The 22935-nt window shown below is 34.2% G+C and overlaps 1 protein-coding gene across 1 annotated transcript in view; it reads right to left on the bottom strand.

The window, feature by feature from the left end:
• LOC115448606 overlaps positions 1–22935 on the bottom strand; it is a 160978-nt gene that overhangs the window by 66579 nt on the left and 71464 nt on the right. Inside the window, exon 5 of the mRNA XM_037444047.1 lies at positions 8722–8817. Coding sequence (XP_037299944.1) covers positions 8722–8817 — 96 coding nt within the window. The remainder of the gene's footprint in view (positions 1–8721; positions 8818–22935) is intronic.

A 22935-nucleotide genomic window follows, 5' to 3' on the forward strand; every position in this document is an offset into this window, starting at 1 on the left:
TGTACTGTCGTTCAGTTTTTATGTTCTACTTCATAAGTTTAATCTTACGCAACAGTACCTTACAAAGCAAGAAAATAAGAATTAAATGATTTTAAAAACAAGAGTGTGCATGTTCTTTTTAAAAAATATCGCCTGTGTTAAAATGCCAGAAGGGCTTAGGAAGTCCTAATTAAGGCTCAGTACTGACTTTTATTTGTTTGCTTTTTCTGCTATCGTTGTTTTTTTTTTTAATAATAAGCCTGTTTTGTCCCGAGGCTACTAGATCATGCGCAGTGAAGGATGTGTTCCCCTATCATAGCGCATAAATGAAAGTAAGTACTGATCTTTATTCCTGTTTAATTCAAGTGTATAATAATTGAAAAAAATAGCACACGTCCTTGATGTCAACAGTTAAGAAAATCGATACCGAAGTTATAAAATAAATATTAACTTAAATATATAAAGGTATTTTAACATAATTACTAGGCTATTTCATTAGTGCAACAATCCCTGTGGCTGTTAGAGCTGTAAGAGAAATCATAAAAAAAATACAATGTCATACATAATGCAAACTCAGATATCTAAATTGAAATAAGCAATATATATGCAGATAGACTATTTTTTTTCAAAGGACTCCTGAACCGTGATACACTAGAATTTAATCAAGAATATTCCAATACCGTATGCAATTTAGGTCTGGGTCTTATATAGACAGCTATTCGTACTGGCCAATACAAAATAGCTGACAGAGTTAGCTCGGGTAGGCTATATTGTATTGCTTGGGACGAGAACGTTGCGTATGTAATCATGCTATCCAATTTTCTAACTCACGTCCTCATATTAGATGTATTAAGGCTTATTTCACAAGTTTCAAGTTTTTTTTGACAGTTATAATATTAAACAGGTAATTTAGATAGTACTCATTTTATTACCAGTTATTTGGGAGCAAAGATTCGAGTGTAACTTTTGTGTTTGGTCAGGTTATATTTATATGACGAATAGCATTTACTCAGAAGTTGTTAATCTCGTTAACCAATACGAAAATTCTATTTAAAACGTCACTCAGTAACTAATATTTATATAATCTATCTGATATTTATATCCTTTATAGATATAGTGTTCGAGTAACGTGAAATGGGATTTAAAAAAACCGGACTAGTGCGGACGAATTGGACTCGCACACCGAGGGTTCCATACAAACTTGTAGGTAAGGTATCTAAGTAGGTATATTTAAGTTCAAACTTGACAAACTTTACTTGTGAGATAAAAATACGGGTTAAAGATTCTGTGCACATATAATAAGATTGTAGAACGTACCCTTTATTTATTTGTATTAGTATTTATAATTTAAAGTTTATCTCGAACTGGTATTTAGGTTTAATGTTCCTAATAAAGATTAGGTTTCATGTGGAATTTTAAATTAACTATCATTGTCTCATCTTCGTCGACAATTCAAAGATTAAACATAAATATGTATTGTCACTAGTAATATATTCTGATGAAAAAAATGTATTTTATATCGTGTGACATCACATGTGGCTTTTTCGAGGGTTTAATTTTTCTTAATGGTCACATTGGCAATTAAATACCGTTAACGCGTCAGTTCAATTTTGTTTGCCAAACTTCGTGCCGCCAATGGCGTGGAAATAGCTTGATTAAACGAACCATTATTAAGCATCAACCTGTTTATAGTCTGTAAAAATAATCTTACAGATGCCATTAACACAGGCACGGTATAATAAAATCTGGCATTATGTTCGGCGAACTGTTTGATTCGGTCCAATCGTAAAATGTGCGATATTTAAGACCACTTTATGAGGTCGAATTCGGCAGAAATGTGTATATTATTACAGTCTATTAATCAAGCGAAGGTAGTAGGTAATCCGTTTGCTATTATTTGTGCAATATTTTATACTCTTTGATCTTCACTTTGGGGACTACAGTTCAGTGCACTTCAGTTCTTCGACCCGAACATGAAGACGAGTGGAAGCTTTGACTTTGCGTGTTTTATTTTCAGAGGGTTAACTAATTTGAGTCCTTTATCATTAACGTTTACATATTTATATTTTTCAAAGTAAATTTTATTTTAACAGCAGGAAAGTTTATATTATCTCTTTTGTTCAGTTTAATTGGCTGGTTATGGAACAACTACAATGTCTTGTTCATTTACATTACTTAGAGTTGAACTAAATATCTTTTTTGAATAACTTGGTTGCTAGGTCACTTATACCTTTACACCCTTCAAATGAACTAAATTTGAAAACAAGATGATTAAATTACAGATACGAAAACTCATTACAGCTAAAGCCTATTAAACCGCACACACGCCGTCAACGTACAGAAAGTTTGTCGCGAGAGTTCCAACGAGGTTATAACCATATTTGGAGAGGTGAAATTGCTATGGTTTTTCATTCAGAACAGTCAAACGCTCAATGTCCATGAATTTGAATGAAGTTGGCAGGAAGCAATTTTGCGTATCCACACGCGAGTCAGAACCTGGTGTAAATTGCCAGAGAAAAAAAGACCATTTTTGCGGAACGATGGGAAATTTTAATATAAAGTGATACAAGAGGACCGCCGTCCTTTGTGCCTTTGGTTCGTAATCTGGCTACGGAAAATATAGTATACTTGTTCACGTCGTGTTTGTATTAATTGTTATGTTTATCCACAAACAAGGCAATCTGAGACGTACCTTAGAGCATTCAATTGTGACTTTAATATCATGATCAAATGATGTCACACTTAATTTAATTCTGTAAGGCCAAATGGCTTTACGTGTGTTTCTAAAGTAATTTGTATGATTCCTGAAAGAAAAAAGAACACATACTGCGGGAAGCTTATTGAACACAGTCTTATAGGAGGAGAAAAATTGACAATTACTTACTAGGATATTATTCATTAGCGTTTGTAATTATAATAATAATTGCTATCGGGGATGAAGTGTATTGAACTCCATTAATATTTAATTTCGTAAGCGGCGATAGCCTAGTTGGGTGTGGAACGGATTGCCAAGACGAATGTCCGCAGGTTCAAATCCCAAGGGCACACACCGCCGACTTTTCTAAAAAATTATGTGTGTATTCTTTGTGAATTTATCGTTCGCTTTAACGGTGAAGGAAAACATCGTGAGGAAATCTGCATACCTGAGAAGTTCTCTATAGGAATTTCGAGGGTGTGTGAAGTCTACCAATCCGCACTAGGCCAGCGTGGTGGACTAAGGTCTAATCCTTCTCAGTAGTAGAGGAGGCCCGTGCTCAGCAGTGGGCAAGTATATAATACAGGGCTGCTATTACTATTTATTATTAATATTTAATTTATTTATAAATTATTTGTTTCGTTTATCCATCTGATAAAAATGTGACGTATTTACATTTATAGGTAATTAGGTATATAAGGACTTATTCTAATTTACTAAAAGCACTTGTATCGTGATCTCTGCATTGAGCGAATGAGTTCGTCTCCAATTATTATTAAAATACGACAATGTACGTGCACGTGCAGCAGTGACGTGCGCACTGCGCAGTCAAGTGACTACTCCGATAATATACTTAATTGTGCCTAAAACAAATTTTGGACTAGTAAAAATCCGCCACAAAAAGCCAAAATGTTACATAATGTTATAATACAAAGTCGAATCTGAGAAGTTCTCTATAGGAATTTCGAAGGTGTGTGAAGACTACCAATCCGCACTAGGCTAGCGTGGTGGACTAAGGCCTAATCCCTCTCAGTAGTAGAGAAGGCCCGTGCTCAGCAGTGGGCAAGTATATAATACTGGGCTGATGTTATTATTAAAGTCGAATCAAAATGTTTTTGTCCGAAAAAGATTTTTACTCAGACGATCTTTGGTCAAAATTATCTTTGAAATAATTCTATGGACAGACAGTACATCATACTGTATAAAACTTTAACTTTGGTTGTCGTTTGCCTTCGCCGCAGCGCAAACTCCCTTATTTTCAAACAATAACTTAATAACATCATAATGTCCAGTGAAACAAATATACTTACTCTTTGTTGGGTTTGCGTTTAAAAATAAAAAGAAATACTATGGCTTCGGCAAATTAGGTATATGCAACTTGATTAATATGGTGCTATTTATTAAATATTAATATGCTATTTTATTAAGTAACACAGCGTGGATTTTTCCCCTCTCCCGCCCATCGCCGGACCAGAGCAAAAAAGGGCCTTGAACAAAAAAACCAAAATAAAGAAACGATACCCATAACTAGCTACCTACGTGCGATAAAATACTGAAGGACTAAGTTCCAATTTTGAAAATATTTTATTTAAGGTATTTTGCTGCCGTCTTCCCCGTGAAATTGCCGCGCCTGCTGTCTCTACTACGCTACGCAGCTGATTTTATCTGAGTAATAAACGTTTAGTAAACAGAAAGTTAGACTTTTTAGGTATAATATACTAATAATCTAGGCATTCGAATAACGAGCGAACTAAGTGCCTACGTTGGTATTATATGGAAATTCTAACTTTTCATCCAATAGAATATAAAGTACACATACAAAGCGTATCTATATTAAAACACTCGTCGGGGTTTATTTGTTTACCTAAATGTACATACGTATTTGTAGGTATGTATGTGAAGGTATGTGTGTGCGTAAATGTGTATGCATGTTCAAGCCCACACAATGGTTGATGTTTGTCGTTGCTGTATATGTTACACATAACCTCTATTGTAAACCATATACTTACCTAGCGTGTAAGCTAGTAGTACACTGTAAGCGTGGTTGCCTATTTGAGGAGCACGTAATTTAGATAATATTGTATGCTTTTTTTAGCCTTACACGAAAAAGAAAGAAACAAACAATTATTCGCACCATATACTCGGACGCACACGAACATTTATAACAAGGCAAGATGTTCCTGGCGCTGCTTTTCCACTGGAACATTTACTTACCTAGTAGTTACTTAATGACCCACGGACTGTGTTAGAAGAATAAAAAAAATATATACAAATAATACAAAGAGAAAAAATCAAATAAATATGTACTATAAGTGAATAATAAGGTTAGGTACATATCAATACTATAATAGTGAATGGGCAGCCTTTGCGCCTCAGGCTAATCTGGAACTGTAAATGCAACTAGGATTACGTGCAATCCATACAATTGTATTTGTACATTTGAATTATTCTATTTCCTATGGTCTTATACGTATATAAATTCACAAAATATCGTTGTACTAAAAGGACCACAAAAGTCTATGTCATTTGTTTCTAATTCCGTTATATTTATTAAAACGATAAATTACGCTTACGCTTAATGTTCATTTAAGGAGTATTTCTGTTTTTCAATCAGACTATGTTTAGAAAAGTCTGCCGCTCCAAAGTCCCTAAAACTCAATATAGCCATTCTGAGCGCCACGTGTAAGACACCTAATCTGACTACAAACCTCTATTATTGCCTATGGAAGCAAATAACTCAGATAGCCTATACGTTACTTTAGGACAAGGACTATCCTTGTGTCAAATTTCATGCAAAACCATTTAGTTGTTTCGAGTTTAGTATAAACAAATATTCAAACATGGGAACATACAAACATTTTTACTTATGTTTAAATAATATTAGTAAAATAAGAAGTAAGACATACATTGCAGATATACACCTCTAGTTTTTAATACAAAAAAATAATAGCTGTTACTGAATACATAATATTTGACAAAAGAAAAAAATACGATGTCTTAAAATTATCCGTAAAATCGGTAAATTTTCGTCAAAAGTTACATTGATACATAAATTTGGGTTTCTAGCGTCCACTAGTCGTTCAATCAGTTCAATTCTTAATAATTTTTTCTATGTCTTATTCATTCATAAAATAATCGTCTTTTGCAAATATTTAGTATTCATTAATAACCGTCAGTCAGTCTGACGTGTGATCTAAAATCCTGACTGATTATGCCTCAGGATTATGCACATTTACAATGACGTCTTCTTACCTATCAAATCCTATTTCTCTTTTATTTTGTAATTAAAAACTATTATTGTCCTTATAGTAAGACAGTGATTGAAATGCTTTAATTAAAATATTCATACTAATAATTTAATAATATCAACCAACCTTTTAAATAAGATGTTATACAGCTGTTAAATGTATATTAAAGTACTTATAATCGTGAATAATGCTCTCGTAATATTTTTTCAAATTTTACAAAGTGATATTTGAGTTTTTTCTGCTCAGTATCAGCCCGGAGTCTGGAATTTGTGCCCGGTATGGCGATAGGCTCGCCCCCTATCACATCATGGGACGGAACATACTTGGCGAAAAGTGGGTGCCCTAGTTGCACCTCTGCATACCCCTTCGGGGATAAATGCGTGATGTTATGTATGTATGTATGTAATATTTTTATCTTATGGGCATTTAAATTTTGTTGTTCTCATATCGGGCACAAGTGATAATATGGTCTTGAGATTCCTTGTTACGGTTTGCTGAAGTCGTAATTCTTTTAAGTCGACATCCAAATATAATAAAGGAATCAAGGATATTTACTTTATATTGAAAAGTTAGGTGGCTGCTCCACGTGGCAGAATTCTAAACGACGGCTAAAAGAAAATTATTTTATTACCGTAACTACTTAACGCCTTGGATTCGGGTAAATTAAAAAAAATAAAATTAATAAATAAAATATACCTAAACAAAATTAATGTCGTAATCAGTTTAAGGGTTAGAAATAATACATAATACTTATTCATTTAACATCACCACGTCTAGTTAATTTATACACCCTTCGAGGAAAATTATTTCCAAATTGCACGTGTCTTGTTTTTAATCAAGATCCGACGAAATTTCATCTACCATTTTCTTATCTTGGAAAATATATTTTATGCCTGTTGTTATATAATTAAGTTAATTTGACGTATGTTTCATTTAGGAAAAAGACGCAAAGCTTCGGTTATGTTTGTAGAGATTTAACTAATTATATATCGAAAAACACCTTATTGACCTTACGCGACCTTAAGCAAAACAATAACTAAACGAAACTGTATGATAAGTAAATATAAGAAAGTTTCGTGAATAATGCGTATTCAACAATCCGGAAGCATAAGGAAGCCCCTCAAGGGCGATCAAATTCTCTCATGCAATTGATATCACGGTGATTTACGTTTCTTCGCTTTTATCTCGTTTTTATACGTGGAAAATCTTTTAGTGTACACTAAGATATGTAAGGAAAATATTGTGGAAAATATTATATATTTTCACGATTTAATACAAAACCAGTAAGTAGTAGTACAAAACCAGTAACCAGTAAGTAGGTTAAGCTTGTTATTTTTAATGATAAAGTTCATAATTTTAAAAACATATTATTAATCTTTTGTAAGCCTCTTACATCAACTACATAATTAAATTCATCTTATCTTACTCTCCTATCTCATTTTTGTATAAGGTATTTAAGTTAACTTGTAATTTAAATATAATTGTGTAATGTGTATACCTGTAATAGGCATATATATCAGCCACTAATGATTTCTGTCTTTAGAAGTTTAATTTTGTTAATACTGGCGGTGTACCATAGAAATAAATAAATAAATTGACGGAGGCAGACTTAAAAAAACTATAGAATACTTATTGTTAATTTACTCATTTTCATTCGAAAATAATAATATTTCGATTGTAAACGGTGCTTCAGTTATAACTGATCCGTTATTCGATAATCTAAAAAACTCTTTAGTATTAAGCTTTTGGCCCCAAAATTAACTTCTCTGGAAATATGGATTGTAAAACATCACGTCCGTTTGTACATTATTGCATACTAAGTAGTGTTTGATAAAAACGTTTTTGGCAGAAACCGAAACGAGTGTACAAGTCTTTCGTATTAGCAGAGAATAAAAAAAGGTTCAAAAGAAAATTTTATCAAAAAATAGTATATAAATTTTAATGTTTTCTTCATTGTTATAGCAAGCGATAATTTACAAAGAAGACAAATATAGTTTTCGAAAAGTTAGAGTTAGGTGTGTGTCTTTGGGATTTGAATCTGCGGACATTCGTCTCGGCACTCCGTTTCATATCCAACTAGACTATCGCCGCTATTGTATTTAAATAATATAACATAAATATTACATAAAATCAATAAAAAATATTTACATTACGTATAACCCATCTCTTTGTTTGAAATTGATAATATTATGTCCTTCTTACTCCTACGTATTTTGATAAATATAAGTCTTTTAGGTACGAATGGTGCCAAGTTTTGGGCGTAATTGGATATTATAATGGTTTCTATACGTAATAACACGGACACGATATACTTATTGCCCATAAAACAACCAAATAATACACACATTATTACGAGAAACCGTTGTGGGTAAAAGCTTTTTCCTGACGCGTGTTTAGTGTCATTATACTAATTAGTTATTGATTTTATTAATTAAAATAGAGCTGATCGCACATATAGTGGTAAATGGTAACTACAGAGGCGAATAAACACTGATTGAGTTTTACCCATATTAAATCATAATTGTTATCATTCATCGACTGGAGGAAAGCATAATCAATATTTTTAATAAGTACCCATAATTAATCCAAGGTACTTTGGCTGTGAATGATGTTCTAGGTTTGAATACGAGTTGGACAACAAAAATAAAATGAATATTTGAGCCCTAATTGGTAGGAGCTAAAATTTGCACCAGAATGTGACGATATGGTAGGCTTGCCTCGTATTACAATGGGACATAATCTCGGCAAAGTGTGGATACTTCTGTATTATCCTTTTGATAATTAGCTAAAGATACTTACTGTCTGGAGGTAGAAAAGGTAAACCAAGTTGATGATCTCTACGAGCGTCTCCAAGCCCATAGCTACCACCCACGGCAGGAGCAAAAACTTGATGTCCTGGAAAGAATAATAAATTTAATAAAGATACTAATTAAATTTCAATCTAGTTTAATAATACCCGTGAAATAGCGGATAACAGGTTTAATCACTAATAAATGTACTGCGAACATTATGAAACATAATTAAGAACGCTTTATATGAAACTACGGCGGATAGTTATTTCACACGGTTTAAATTACTTAATCAATTAGAACAAATTATTCTTAAATGTGTACTATAATATTTACAATTATAATTATTATATAGGAAATGGTACATAAAGGTATAAACTATACAATAGGCAACCTATGATGACCGTTTTGACAGATTACAACAGAGAGGTGAAATTTCAATTCATCAACAAAAATATTATCAAAGGTGAGTCGCATGTCAAAGTGTTGAGATTTATAACTAATATTGCAAGTGCTACCTGATTCAAAAGTGTTAATAAAACCAAAATAGAAATGTTTACTTGTATGTTTCAATTAACCGAATATTGCAATTAAATGAAAATACTATACTTTTTATTAATGGACGAGTAGTTAGTTGTAACCACGCCTAACGCCAAAGGGATCAGAAGTGGTGAAAACCAATGCTGGCCGAGTTTTACACCTCAGACAGCAGCTAGCTTAGCCACTTCCTTTTGCCATATTTATGTATTTTGTAAGATTGTTCCTTTTTTAATCTGTATTTATTTTGGCAATAAAAGTTTCATCATTATTATTTATTTATTTTCACACAACGCACAATTAAAAGATATAAATTCCATTCAGCTTACTGCATGTCATTATTGACAATAATGTACAGTAATTACCTCCTAGAGCATACTTATGAATTAATACGAATTTCTCACATTTTTATATATATCTTAAAAACAACAAAGGATCTAAAAATATAACCCAAGCCACCGGTAGTTAGGGATTTAAAGTGAGCAATATCTGCACAATGCTTGCCATGTTCAGCAATACTGCTTTCTGCATCTGGCTTTTGACCCAACAGCCACTTGAGAGCTTCTGAAGATGTGGGTTGACGCTCTTTAGTATCAACCCATTAGGTAGTATTATTATTGCAGAAGTATTTGTTATTATCTTTTGTTTTCCTGAACAATAGAATGCGTTTTATAAGTAACAATGAGCACATTTGAACTAAAATACCAACACAATTTGAAATAACTTTTTGCATCGCGTATTAATATTTCTAATTGAACTCCTATTTTCCTTTGTTAATGGGGTCGTTAAGTGAGCTTGTAATTTTCTTTGATTAGTCTACGATGTGCTTAAATTAATTAATTATATTCTCAGGAACGTTGCGGCCTGCATAAAACATATTTCTTTATATGAATAATAAGAATTTTCTTTTGCATTGTTAGTAGCCGCTATATTTCTAATTAGTTACTTAATATGTTTCTGCGTTATCAGTTAATTTTGATCCGGATCATACATTATGTGGGAAATGAGAGTGAAATCTCTTTTTTATTTTTGTAAAAATAGACAAACGAATGCCACTTAACTGTTAAATATATTAAGTATACAAAAAAATCACCCTGAAATTAAACTGACTACTCGTGGATGAGTTAAAACCCCACATTACTTTGCTTAATCCAATTGTAATCTGCAGGTTTCCATACAGTTAAAGCTTGCTGTTGTATTTCGTATATAAACTGGCGAGCGGGACTCCGAAGTGACCTGCAAATTACTGATAGCTCGCTGCTGCTTTTGTTATGTAAGTGTTACCTTTGAAAACCGAAAAATCTGTGTCCTGTTCCTAGGGTCTATTTCTTTCCCTTTATTAATACCTTATTCTTCCGGAATGTTGTATTGATTTATGAATATTGCTTAATAAGTGGCGACCCGTTTCCTCGTTTGCCGACCAATACTTAAATTTTTAGATAAACTAATAACGGAAAAAATTCTCGAATTTTACAGTTTTGCAAATGCCCCGTAGCGCTTATTGCTGTCCGTAACTCTGACCTACTAAAAGCTAAAAGCTCTCATGATATCTTTGTGTTAGTTTTTACGCAACGCAGATGTAGAAAGCTCTAAAATTTTTACCTCATATCGCTTATCTTTTTGTGTAAACTAGAGGTGAATACTATATCCCTACTTTTAAATTACTTTTATAGTGACACGGTGTAACTGACAAATTCGATTAAAAAAAAAACAAACAAAGGTTTCCGTTTCACAGCGGTACTACAATAGCTTTACAACTACGTTAACACTTAAATTTAAACGTAGTAAATACCCCACACCGTATTAATTTTGACTTTCTTGTATCTATATGTTATTATTAAGTAAATTAAATCATAAAACTATTTTATAGTTACAATTATAAATCATTAATGTAATTTATCACCTGTAATGCGAAATAACTTAAAAAGTTACTAAACAATATATTATATAAAATTATAATTTAAAATAGAAGAAATATTGACGTCAATAAGGTCAATTGCCCCACTCGCTGTATAAGTTCTGTACAGTAAGTCGTAACTCGTAAGTGCACCACTCGATATATACGTTTATGTTATTTCCTTTAGTGTCAGCGCTAAGTGCTAACTGATTGATCCTTCCGTCTTTGGACGTGTCATTACATGCAGCAGATTAGTGGCCACCCATTCCTGCGGGCTATCGGACAGCGTGCCGTAGCGGCTGTCCATGTCCCCTCTGTATTCGTGTGCAATACATCCTGCAGTTTGCCGAATGTAGGCCGACAGTGCAATCTCCGATCAAGTGCTTCAATTGCTAATGAATTCAATTGTCGCCAGAAACGTAGGAGCTCCTCGTACGTACTGACTACAGTTTACTGAGATAAAGTCGTGTATCCACTCTCCCGTTAAAACGGTCGATCGATTTTTTATAATCATTAATTACGTTTAAATTTGAGTAATAATCGAATGGCTAGATTATATGACTGGCGCGAAGTATTAATTAAGTATTACTGATGTGTTACGCGTATATCATAAAATATGACGCTCTATTTGTTGCCTTTTGGTTATAATCTATAAAGGTTTTTGTATTTTGGACTTAAATTGTACGTGTCATAACAATCCTATAGATTGAGTCCATTTTCCAAATGAGTGCTATATGTGCTATCTTCTTGAGGTAATTTTACCATTTGTTGCGATGTATTTGTATTAGATCAATTTTGTAAGTAGGCTTGATCGTTCCGTCATAAATATTCAAAGAAAGCATGTATTTGGAAAGTGGAATTCACACACACACATACACACAACATCACGCATTTATTTCCGAAGGGGTATGCAGAGGCGCAACTAGGGCACCCACTTTTCGCCAAGTGTATTCCGTCCCATGATGTGATAGGAGGCGAGACTATCGCCATATCGGAAAATGGGATTCAACTATACCATTTAGAATAAATATCGTTCGCACAAACCATTGGGGGATTATTCAAAATTCGAAATACACAAATAAATATTAAATGGCGAAAAATAATGCAACTACTACTCTTAATTCGATAGACGTAATACAAAACGGTAACACGTGTCGTCGTAGTTTCGGTCAAGTATTATAATTTATCCATTCATTCTCTAGGGAATGGGGAATTCGCTGGGAATAAACATCCAAAACAAACTGACGTAATTGGATTCATGTAACCGATGTCAAAGGTTGTTTCATTAATTATCTGTAAGTAATGTAGTTGCCTTAATTAGTGTGATTTAAGCATGGTTTCGTTAAACGTCAATTATAATTTGGCGGTTAATGTAACCGCTTTTAGTTAAGGTTAAACTAGTCTAAGACCGATTTAATAATAAACGAAGCGCTTCACATCTTCTGCTATTCGTGTCGTAAATGTATTAACTGACCAACTACAAAAGTCACACACTAATCAATGCTCCCAAATTATGGTAATAGGACCAGTATCCAGATTATCTGTTTAATACGACGATTGTCAAATTAAATCTACTTGATACTTGTAAACCAGGTCTACAAAGCCTTTACTTATAATTACTAATGTTGTAAATATGGTATATGTTCTTAGTTATTAAATAAAGTTAGTAAAAAGATGTTATTGACATGAGTGTTTATTTCGGACTAAAAGAGAAGTTACTATGGCAAACAAAATACAATTAGTTCTAAAAATAGAACATATAAAAAATAATAAGTCACGACGAAGGTTACAATCTCCAACAGCCGCCCTTAATCGCAGTTGTGACAGAAACAAAATAAATAAAATAATTAAGTTTCTAAACCTAAGTTAACTACACATCGTTTGTGTGCTAGAGGTCCGAGGGCCTTCGTTAGTACATCAGCAGGCATATCGTTACTTTTTATATATTCTAACTTAACAATATTATTAGATACCTTTTCCTAATAAAGTGAAACCTAGTATCTATATGCTTCGTCCTGCTGTGGTGTACAGGATTTCGAACAAGATTAATGGCACTTTGGCTGTCAGAAGCTAAGTTAACTGAACAAAGTATACCTGTTATCTCGTATATAAACCGACGTAAGTAACACGCTTCCTTCGTGGCAGACGCTAATGCCATATATTCTGACTCGGCCGAACTTAACGCAACAGTAGGTTGCTTCTTGGATTCCCATGATACTGGACCTCCACTTAACTTGTAAACATAACCGGTGTATGACCTTCTGTCGATTTGACAGTTTGCCCAGTCTGCGTCACGAATTGACAGTCATGATCAAACTCAGACTCAATCTCCTTTTGCTCATCAAATAACAATATAGATTCTGACTGTGCGACAGATTGCTTCTGCTTTAGCGCTGTAAAGCAATTTTCAAAAAAGGTTGCATCTCTGGATATAATAACTTTTCGTGGGTTAGCAGGATCCCTAAAAATATAAGTGCCTGGATTTTCAGAATAACCGACGAAAATTGCTTCCTGTGCCTTGACATCTAATTTCGTCCTGTGACACGAAGGTATATGGACTAGAGCTCTACAACCAAACACTTTTAGATGGCTAAGATCACCTTTTCGTCCATACCATTTGTCATAAGGAATTTGTCCACCTAAGGCTCGATGAGGAGACCTATTCTTAAGGTAAATGGCAACTTGAAATGCATCTTCCCAGAATGCTTTCGATAGTGAACTTTCAGCTAGCAACGTTCTTGCCTTTTCTGTAACCGAACGATGGGTGCGTTCCGCTACTCCAACTTGCTGAGGACTATAAGGCGTCGTTGTTTGATGTTCTATACCTTTTGAAGCAAGATAATCAACAAACTCTTTATTCACGAACTCCTTACCTCCATCAGTCCTAATTGCTTGAATTGTTTTATCTAACTGATTTTCAACAAAACATTGAAACACACAAAATATATCTTTGACTTCTGTTTTAGAAGAAATAAAATAAGCAAACACTTTTCGCGTATAATCGTCTACTATTGTCAACATATATCTATTTCCTTGAAAAGAAGTTGTAGACACCGGTCCCATCAAATCCATATGGATAAGTTCCAAGGGGGAAGTAGCCCTATTAAAAGCTAACCTTTTGAAAGGTTTTCTTGCTTGTTTACCTTCCACGCAAGTGATACAACTAGTTTTATCTACTCCTGTATACTTTATACCTACCTTGTGATTTTTCAGTTGGTTCATGCCTATACGACACAAATGTCCTAACCTCTTATGCCAAATTTGATAACTATCCTGACAGCCAGAGTGCACATCTTGTGTAAAAAAATTATCCGCCACATTCTCGGAAACATTTACAGTACCATCTAAAACGTACAGTCCACCACAGGGCGAGGAATGAGCAACAGATTCACCTGTAAAATTAAAAGTATCAGATTTATAAAAGTTACATCCATTTTTTATCAAAAACACAAATAAAACCCTTTTCAACAGTTTTATATACAGATAACAAACTAGCTTTCAAATCTGGTATATAAGCAACATCACTAATATTGTTGACCACGTTCTCGGGCGTGTTTATTGAAATATTTCCAATTCCGCAGCACTTAATCTGTTCTCCATTTGCGACAGTAACAGTACCTTGATTCTGTATCGAGATATTCTGAAACCAGTCCCGTCTAGAAGTCATGTGTCTAGTACAACCTGAATCTACATAAAATATGTCCTTTCTTGGGTTTCCAGAAGTATTAAGAGTTGTAAATATCGTATCATTGGTATTTACCGCATTGCCTTTCTCCTTCTTGTTTCTCAGTGGACAGTCTGGTCTCTTATGTCCAGGTGTCTTGCACTCATAACAAACTATATTTTTCTTCATTGACTTAGGCTTCTTGTTCGCATGAAAAACAGAGTCCAATGACATAGCCACATCTTTGGACATTTCATTAAGCAGTTTTGTTTTCACCAACTCTGTAGTCACGTCTACATTGCAATTTTCTAAAGCCATAATGAGAGGTTCATACCTTGGAGTTAGACCTCCCAAAAGTATTGCAGCAATAGACTTGTCCTCTATGACTACATCAATATCCGCAAGATCCTGTGCGGTTGACATAACTGCGTTAATATATAGTTCAATATTTTTGAACTCTGATAGACTCAACCTGTACAGTCTACGCTCCAAAAATAATCTTCGTCCTATTCCCTTATCTTCAAAGGCTTTTGCAAACAAGTCCATGCCTCAGATGCAGTTTTCGCACATCTTATATGGGTTATCGCTGCACCTTCTACTGATAAGCATATCTTTGCTAATGCCTTTGCGTCTTTGCGTACCTTTGTAGAGGCAGGGGTTGTGTCTCCATCTCGGTATCCATTAATTGTTTCCCATAAATCCTCATGGATAAGGTAATTTCGCATCTTGAACTTCCAAGTCGGATATCCATCTTTTATCCTCAAACAAGGAAATGGAAAAGATGTGATCGACGCAGGGGAATTTTTCATACTCGAAACATCTCCAGATTCATGTGACATTTTCAGACTATTACTATTTCCTAGTCACACAAAAAATATAACCAAGTTTATTTTACCAAATAACGTGAAAAAACTAAGAACTAAGCGTTCGTGCTGATAACGTGTTGTAAATATGGTATATGTTCTTAGTTATTAAATAAAGTTAGTAAAAAGATGTTATTGACATGAGTGTTTATTTCGGACTAAAAGAGAAGTTACTATGGCAAACAAAATACAATTAGTTCTAAAAATAGAACATATAAAAAATAATAAGTCACGACGAAGGTTACAATCTCCAACAACTAAGTATACCAATCTAACTATAGTAAGGATGCCAGTGAGAAGTTCTATTTACTGTAAGTGCCTAACCTGTAACGTCCTTGGTCTTTCGCGTTTGTGGATATGGAAAGAATGTGCCATATAAAGTCGGTAAACTGAAATTATGCTAGTTGTACTTTTGCTTACCTATTTCGTATACAGGTCACAATGAGAGAGAGAATAAATAATTATGATTTGAGTTTGTTTGTTAATTCCCTCTCAATAGTAGAGGAGGCCCGTTCCCAACAGTGGGACAGTATATAATATAGGGCTGATATTATTAATGAGGCAATAGATAGATTGATTTAAGGATTTTTGTAGCGGGAAAGACTTTTCACGCCAGCAAAGCCGCGAACAACACCTAGTTAAGGAACAAAATCAATAAATTTCATAAATTATTAACAAACACTAACCTCTAAGATTAAGGGATAACTTCAAACACTTACCTATTAAGAATGGTTGTTAATTAAAAATCATCAAGACCCTTCAATTTCGTAATGTTATTTGTAAGTTGAGCAACCCAGATGATAGCTTGTTTACCGATATTGGTTCTTACTTGAAAGGGGATAAAATGTTTCAGTAATACGCTCTCTGAGCAGTTTGTTCGGTATCGAGATGGAGGGGTATTTGTTCACGATTCCTTGGACACATTAGCTTTAAAGGTCAATATTTTTTATAAACGCCGCTCCGTTTAGAACATTGTGTTATTTACTTTATAGGAAAAAATAAGGTAAAATAGATTCAAAAATGGAACAGGGTGACATAAATAAGCTTCACTAAGTATTACGTGGCGAGGTGTAAACAAAAAGGCCATTCACAAACGTTACTTAGCATAGTACGGATCCATACTGTGTTACCTTATTTCTGTTTGTTAATGCTTTCGCCATAACAGCCTTTGCGGTGCGTAGACATAGGGGCGATGTGATCGGCTAATATTGAAATTCAACTTATTAGTTGACTGTCAGATAAACAAAGGTGAACAAAGCCAAAGAAAACTATAAAATTTCTGACACTATGCGTTCGGATGCACTGTAGTGAATACAAGGTCCTACGCTTATTCTAGGTATCATATCAAATATGCTGAGTATTGCTAATATCTATTGACAAACTTATGTTATTGCAAGTTTTCCTAAACTATACTGGTTTTTTAATTATATGTGTGTTTAATGAGACAAACATTGTACTAATCGCTGTATTTAATGTTGTGATAATATTTCTATTGGCGCATGTATGTATACAACCAATTAGGGTAATGGAGTCGTTTTACAGCGGCGGTATTGCGTTTATAGCAAACCATTCAGTTTTGCTCCAATTCAGACAAAATTGAACTTTAGTTACCCATGTAGCTTAATTTAAAACATTGCCAAATATTGCTTAAAAGTCCAAGAATATGTATCTTGGCATGATGCGTTTTGAGTCATATTTGCATCTAATTAGTTTATTGTTACAACTATTCTAGGGCTATGACCTTTAAAATCTAATTCGATACCAACTATATTACCGAATTTGGTAAGGATAATGTAATTTGTGGAAACTGTTGAGGATAATGCGTTCTTTAATTGTTATTTTAGTTATAAGTGTTATGTTTTTATTTCTATAGTTTTCCAAATAAAGTAAAATAAAAAATTATAATAGTGGTATGTGTAAATCATAATATAAAGATCAGATCACACGAGTAACATTACGTTAACGTTAATTGAATATAAAATCTATGAAAACATCCAGTAAAAATTGACACACCAAAGTTAATCTTACGGAAGTCGTTCGGTTCGCAAACATCTCACGAATGTAAACATTTTGGCGTACCATTAACACGAGTGTAACTTGTCAGAGGTCTAATAAACTGGGTGAGTTGGATGTACAAATGATTTTCGGTGCGTTGGTTAGCTAGCATTCGCCGTGCCACCGGAGCGGTGAGCCATGAACAAAGGGGACGCAAGTAGTTCAAGGGCGCGAAGAAATAAAAGAACCTTCAACCTATTTATCATAGTCGTTTTAAATATAAACGTTATTTGCGTAAGGTGACGTTGAAATCGATTTTTCTAAATCTCGTGTACTGAACGTGAATTATTTATAACACGTGACTCATATGAACTATTATACAAAAACTTATTGCAATTTTTGTCGAATTAAATTATTGTACTCCAATTGGTCCAAATTAATGATTAATCCAATATCAAAATTTCATTGTATCGAAATTTATTCCTTGGATTATGGCGTATATTCGCCTGTTTTAAAGTTTTGAAATAATATTATACCTTATAGCAAACCATTTGTTAGGTATTTGTGTGTAATGAAGTTTACTTTATGTGCAAATCTTATTCGAGTATAGTACATATTATAACACAAAGTTCCCCTTTCTGTTTGTCTGAATGTTATCGATTTTCTCAAAATCCACTGAAAGGATTTTTATTAAATTTGGTATGGAGATAGTTGACCTTGGGAAGGTTATAGGCAACTTTCTATGCCGGGAAAATATGAAGCGGGACTTTTGTCCCGGAAATCTCGTTCACCCGGACGAAGCGGCGACAAAAAAACTAGGTTAGTAAAATAAAAATGTGCTCACGTGGGAGCACAAAGTTGCACTTATGATAATTCAAAACAATGTATAAGAATAATAATAATTATTTTTTTAATAACAATTAAAATTAGTTCTATAACTATGGGCATTTTAAATTAGGGATAAAATATTTTATAAGGAATACAAGGTACAAGCCAAAATAGCCAGCTCGGTCCAGCTAATATTATGAATAAAGCCAATAAAAAAAAAAAAAATTACTAAAACAAAGCATACGTGGTAGACACGATAAATCTAAAAATTATTACAAAGTAGAAAACAGAAATGCATCAGCGAATGTTAATTGGCATCTGGTTAACCGATGAAATTTAATATCACACAATTTTGCTTTCGCGCTATGTTTCAGACGTAGTCTTTGTTGGAGATTGTAACCTTCGTCGTGACTTATTATTTTTTATATGTTCTATTTTTAGAACTATTTCTGTGTTGTTTGCCCTAGTTACTTGTCTTTAGTCCGAAACTCTGGTCCGAAATAAACACTCATGTCAATAACATCTTTTCACTAACTTTATTTAATTACTAAGAACATATATACCATATTTACAACACGTTATCAGCACGAACGCTTAGTTCTTAGTTTTTTCACGTTATTTGGTAAAATAAAGTTGAATATTATATTTTTTGTGTGACTAGGAAATAATAATAGTCTGAAAATGTCACATGAATCTGGAGATGTTTCGAGTATGAAAAATTCCCCTGCGTCGATCACATCTTTTCTATTTCCTTGTTTGAGGATGGATATCCGACTTAGAAGTTCAAGATGCGAAATTACCTTAACCATGAGGATTTATGGGAAACAATTAGTGGATACCGAGATGGAGACACAACCCCTGCCTCTACAAAGGTACGCAAAGACGCAAAGGCATTAGCAAAGATATGCTTATCAGTAGAAGGTGCAGCGATAACCCATATAAGATGTGAGAAAACTGCATCTGAGGCATGGACTTGTTTGCAAAAAGCCTTTGAAGATAAGGGAATAGGACGAAGATTATTTTTGGAGCGTAGACTATACAGGTTGAGTCTATCAGAGTTCAAAAATATTGAACTATATATTAACGCAGTTATGTCAACCGCACAGGATCTTGCGGATATTGATGTAGTCATGGAGGACAAGTCTATTGCTGCAATACTTTTGGGAGGTCTAACTCCAAGGTATGAACCTCTCATTATGGCTTTAGAAAATTGTAATGTAGACGTGACTACAGAGTTGGTGAAAACAAAACTGCTTAATGAAATGTCCAAAGATGTGGCTACGTCATTAGACTCTGTTTTTCATGCGAAGAAGAAGCCTAAGTCAATGAAGAAGAATATAGTTTGTTATGAGTGCAAGACACCTGGACATAAGAGACCAGACTGTCCACTGAGAAACAAGAAGGAGAAAGGCAATGCGGTAAATACCAATGATACGATATTTACAACTCTTAATACTTCTGGAAACCCAAGAAAGGACATGTTTTATGTAGATTCAGGTTGTACTAGACACATGACTTCTAGACGGGACTGGTTTCAGAATATCTCGATACAGAATCAAGGTACTGTTACTGTCGCAAATGGAGAACAGATTAAGTGCTGCGGAATTGGAAATATTTCAATAAACACGCCCGAGAACGTGGTCAACAATATTAGTAATGTTGCTTATATACCAGATTTGAAAGCTAGTTTGTTATCTGTATATAAAACTGTTGAAAAGTGTTTTATTTGTGTTTTAGATAAAAATGGATGTAACTTTTATAAATCTGATACTTTTAATTTTACAGGTGAATCTGTTGCTCATGCCTCGCCCTGTGGTGGACTGTACGTTTTAGATTGTACTGTAAATGTTTCCGAGAATGTGGCGGATAATTTTTTGACACAAGATGTGCAGTCTGGCTGTCAGGATAGTTATCAAATTTGGCATAAGACGTTAGGACATTTGTGTCGTATAGGCATGAACCAACTGAAAAATCACAAGGTAGGTATAAAGTATACAGGAGTAGATAAAACTAGTTGTATCACTTGCGTGGAAGGTAAACAAGCAAGAAAACCTTTCAAAAGGTTAGCTTTTAATAGGGCTACTTCCCCCTTGGAACTTATCCATATGGATTTGATGGGACCGGTGTCTACAACTTCTTTTCAAGGAAATAGATATATGTTGACAATAGTAGACGATTATACGCGAAAAGTGTTTGCTTATTTTATTTCTTCTAAAACAGAAGTCAAAGATATATTTTGTGTGTTTCAATGTTTTGTTGAAAATCAGTTAGATAAAACAATTCAAGCAATTAGGACTGATGGAGGTAAGGAGTTCGTGAATAAAGAGTTTGTTGATTATCTTGCTTCAAAAGGTATAGAACATCAAACAACGACGCCTTATAGTCCTCAGCAAGTTGGAGTAGCGGAACGCACCCATCGTTCGGTTACAGAAAAGGCAAGAACGTTGCTAGCTGAAAGTTCACTATCGAAAGCATTCTGGGAAGATGCATTTCAAGTTGCCATTTACCTTAAGAATAGGTCTCCTCATCGAGCCTTAGGTGGACAAATTCCTTATGACAAATGGTATGGACGAAAAGGTGATCTTAGCCATCTAAAAGTGTTTGGTTGTAGAGCTCTAGTCCATATACCTTCGTGTCACAGGACGAAATTAGATGTCAAGGCACAGGAAGCAATTTTCGTCGGTTATTCTGAAAATCCAGGCACTTATATTTTTAGGGATCCTGCTAACCCACGAAAAGTTATTATATCCAGAGATGCAACCTTTTTTGAAAATTGCTTTACAGCGCTAAAGCAGAAGCAATCTGTCGCACAGTCAGAATCTATATTGTTATTTGATGAGCAAAAGGAGATTGAGTCTGAGTTTGATCATGACTGTCAATTCGTGACGCAGACTGGGCAAACTGTCAAATCGACAGAAGGTCATACACCGGTTATGTTTACAAGTTAAGTGGAGGTCCAGTATCATGGGAATCCAAGAAGCAACCTACTGTTGCGTTAAGTTCGGCCGAGTCAGAATATATGGCATTAGCGTCTGCCACGAAGGAAGCGTGTTACTTACGTCGGTTTATATACGAGATAACAGGTATACTTTGTTCAGTTAACTTAGCTTCTGACAGCCAAAGTGCCATTAATCTTGTTCGAAATCCTGTACACCACAGCAGGACGAAGCATATAGATACTAGGTTTCACTTTATTAGGAAAAGGTATCTAATAATATTGTTAAGTTAGAATATATAAAAAGTAACGATATGCCTGCTGATGTACTAACGAAGGCCCTCGGACCTCTAGCACACAAACGATGTGTAGTTAACTTAGGTTTAGAAACTTAATTATTTTATTTGTTTTGTTTCTGTCACAACTGCGATTAAGGGCGGCTGTTGGAGATTGTAACCTTCGTCGTGACTTATTATTTTTTATATGTTCTATTTTTAGAACTATTTGTGTTTTGTTTGCCATAGTTACTTCTCTTTAGTCCGAAATAAACACTCATGTCAATAACATCTTTTTACTAACTTTATTTAATAACTAAGAACATATACCATATTTACAACAGTCTTTAATTTCATAATGCTTATTAATTCGTTACAATGATATAAATCTTTTAAATCGCTGCATTTTTGTTATATTTGAACAGTTTACAGCAAAATTAACATAATACGAAAAGGTGTAAACTATATAAATACATACAATTTTCATATTATGTGGAAGTGGAAAGAATTAAATTAATTATAATGTAAGCTAACAAAATTAATATTAAAAGTACTAAGGACTCATTTTGGAATATAATTCAATGTACACATAATATGCACCACGTTATACCTAAGGAGGCATGACGTGGTGATTGTTTATCTGATTGTCTCGGTGGTGTAGTTGTAATTGTACAAGATACGGTAAGCCTACCGCGCTCAGGTCCTGGTTTCGAATACTGGGTCGGTCCAAAATATAATTATGAATGGGTTTGTTCATTTGGAAAAATACTTACTCGTAGCTCGGAGTCAGAGAGTTGGCGATGTGATACCCCGTGCATAGGAAAGCACGTAAAGCCTTTGATCCCGCGTCTGATCTCTCTCCAGTTAAGTCGGATTGCCGTCTCAACTATGACTATGAGTGTGAAAGAACAGTGTAATTGTGTATTGCGGAAGTACTTGTACACTAAAACATCTCCTACGTACTTGGCTTATCTCCTTTGAGATTGGCTGCCGTGGCCTAATTTAGGCTAGGAGGGAATCAGTCAATGACTATTTCATATTGTTTAACAATCTAAAGTCAGCGAAATCCATCTTAAGTGAAGTACTTTAATTAGTTTTGCTGGTGCTTGTTACTTTAATCAGATTATTACTTCAGTTTGCTGTGAGCGTTTGTCCAGGCTATCGGTAAGTGCGTAAACCCGCATTGATGTAATCATAGCACTTCATAATAAAATCAGTGGATTAGTGAAC

This window comes from Manduca sexta, chromosome 27 (assembly GCF_014839805.1).
Source record: "Manduca sexta isolate Smith_Timp_Sample1 chromosome 27, JHU_Msex_v1.0, whole genome shotgun sequence".
Taxonomy (NCBI): Eukaryota; Metazoa; Arthropoda; class Insecta; order Lepidoptera; family Sphingidae; genus Manduca; species Manduca sexta.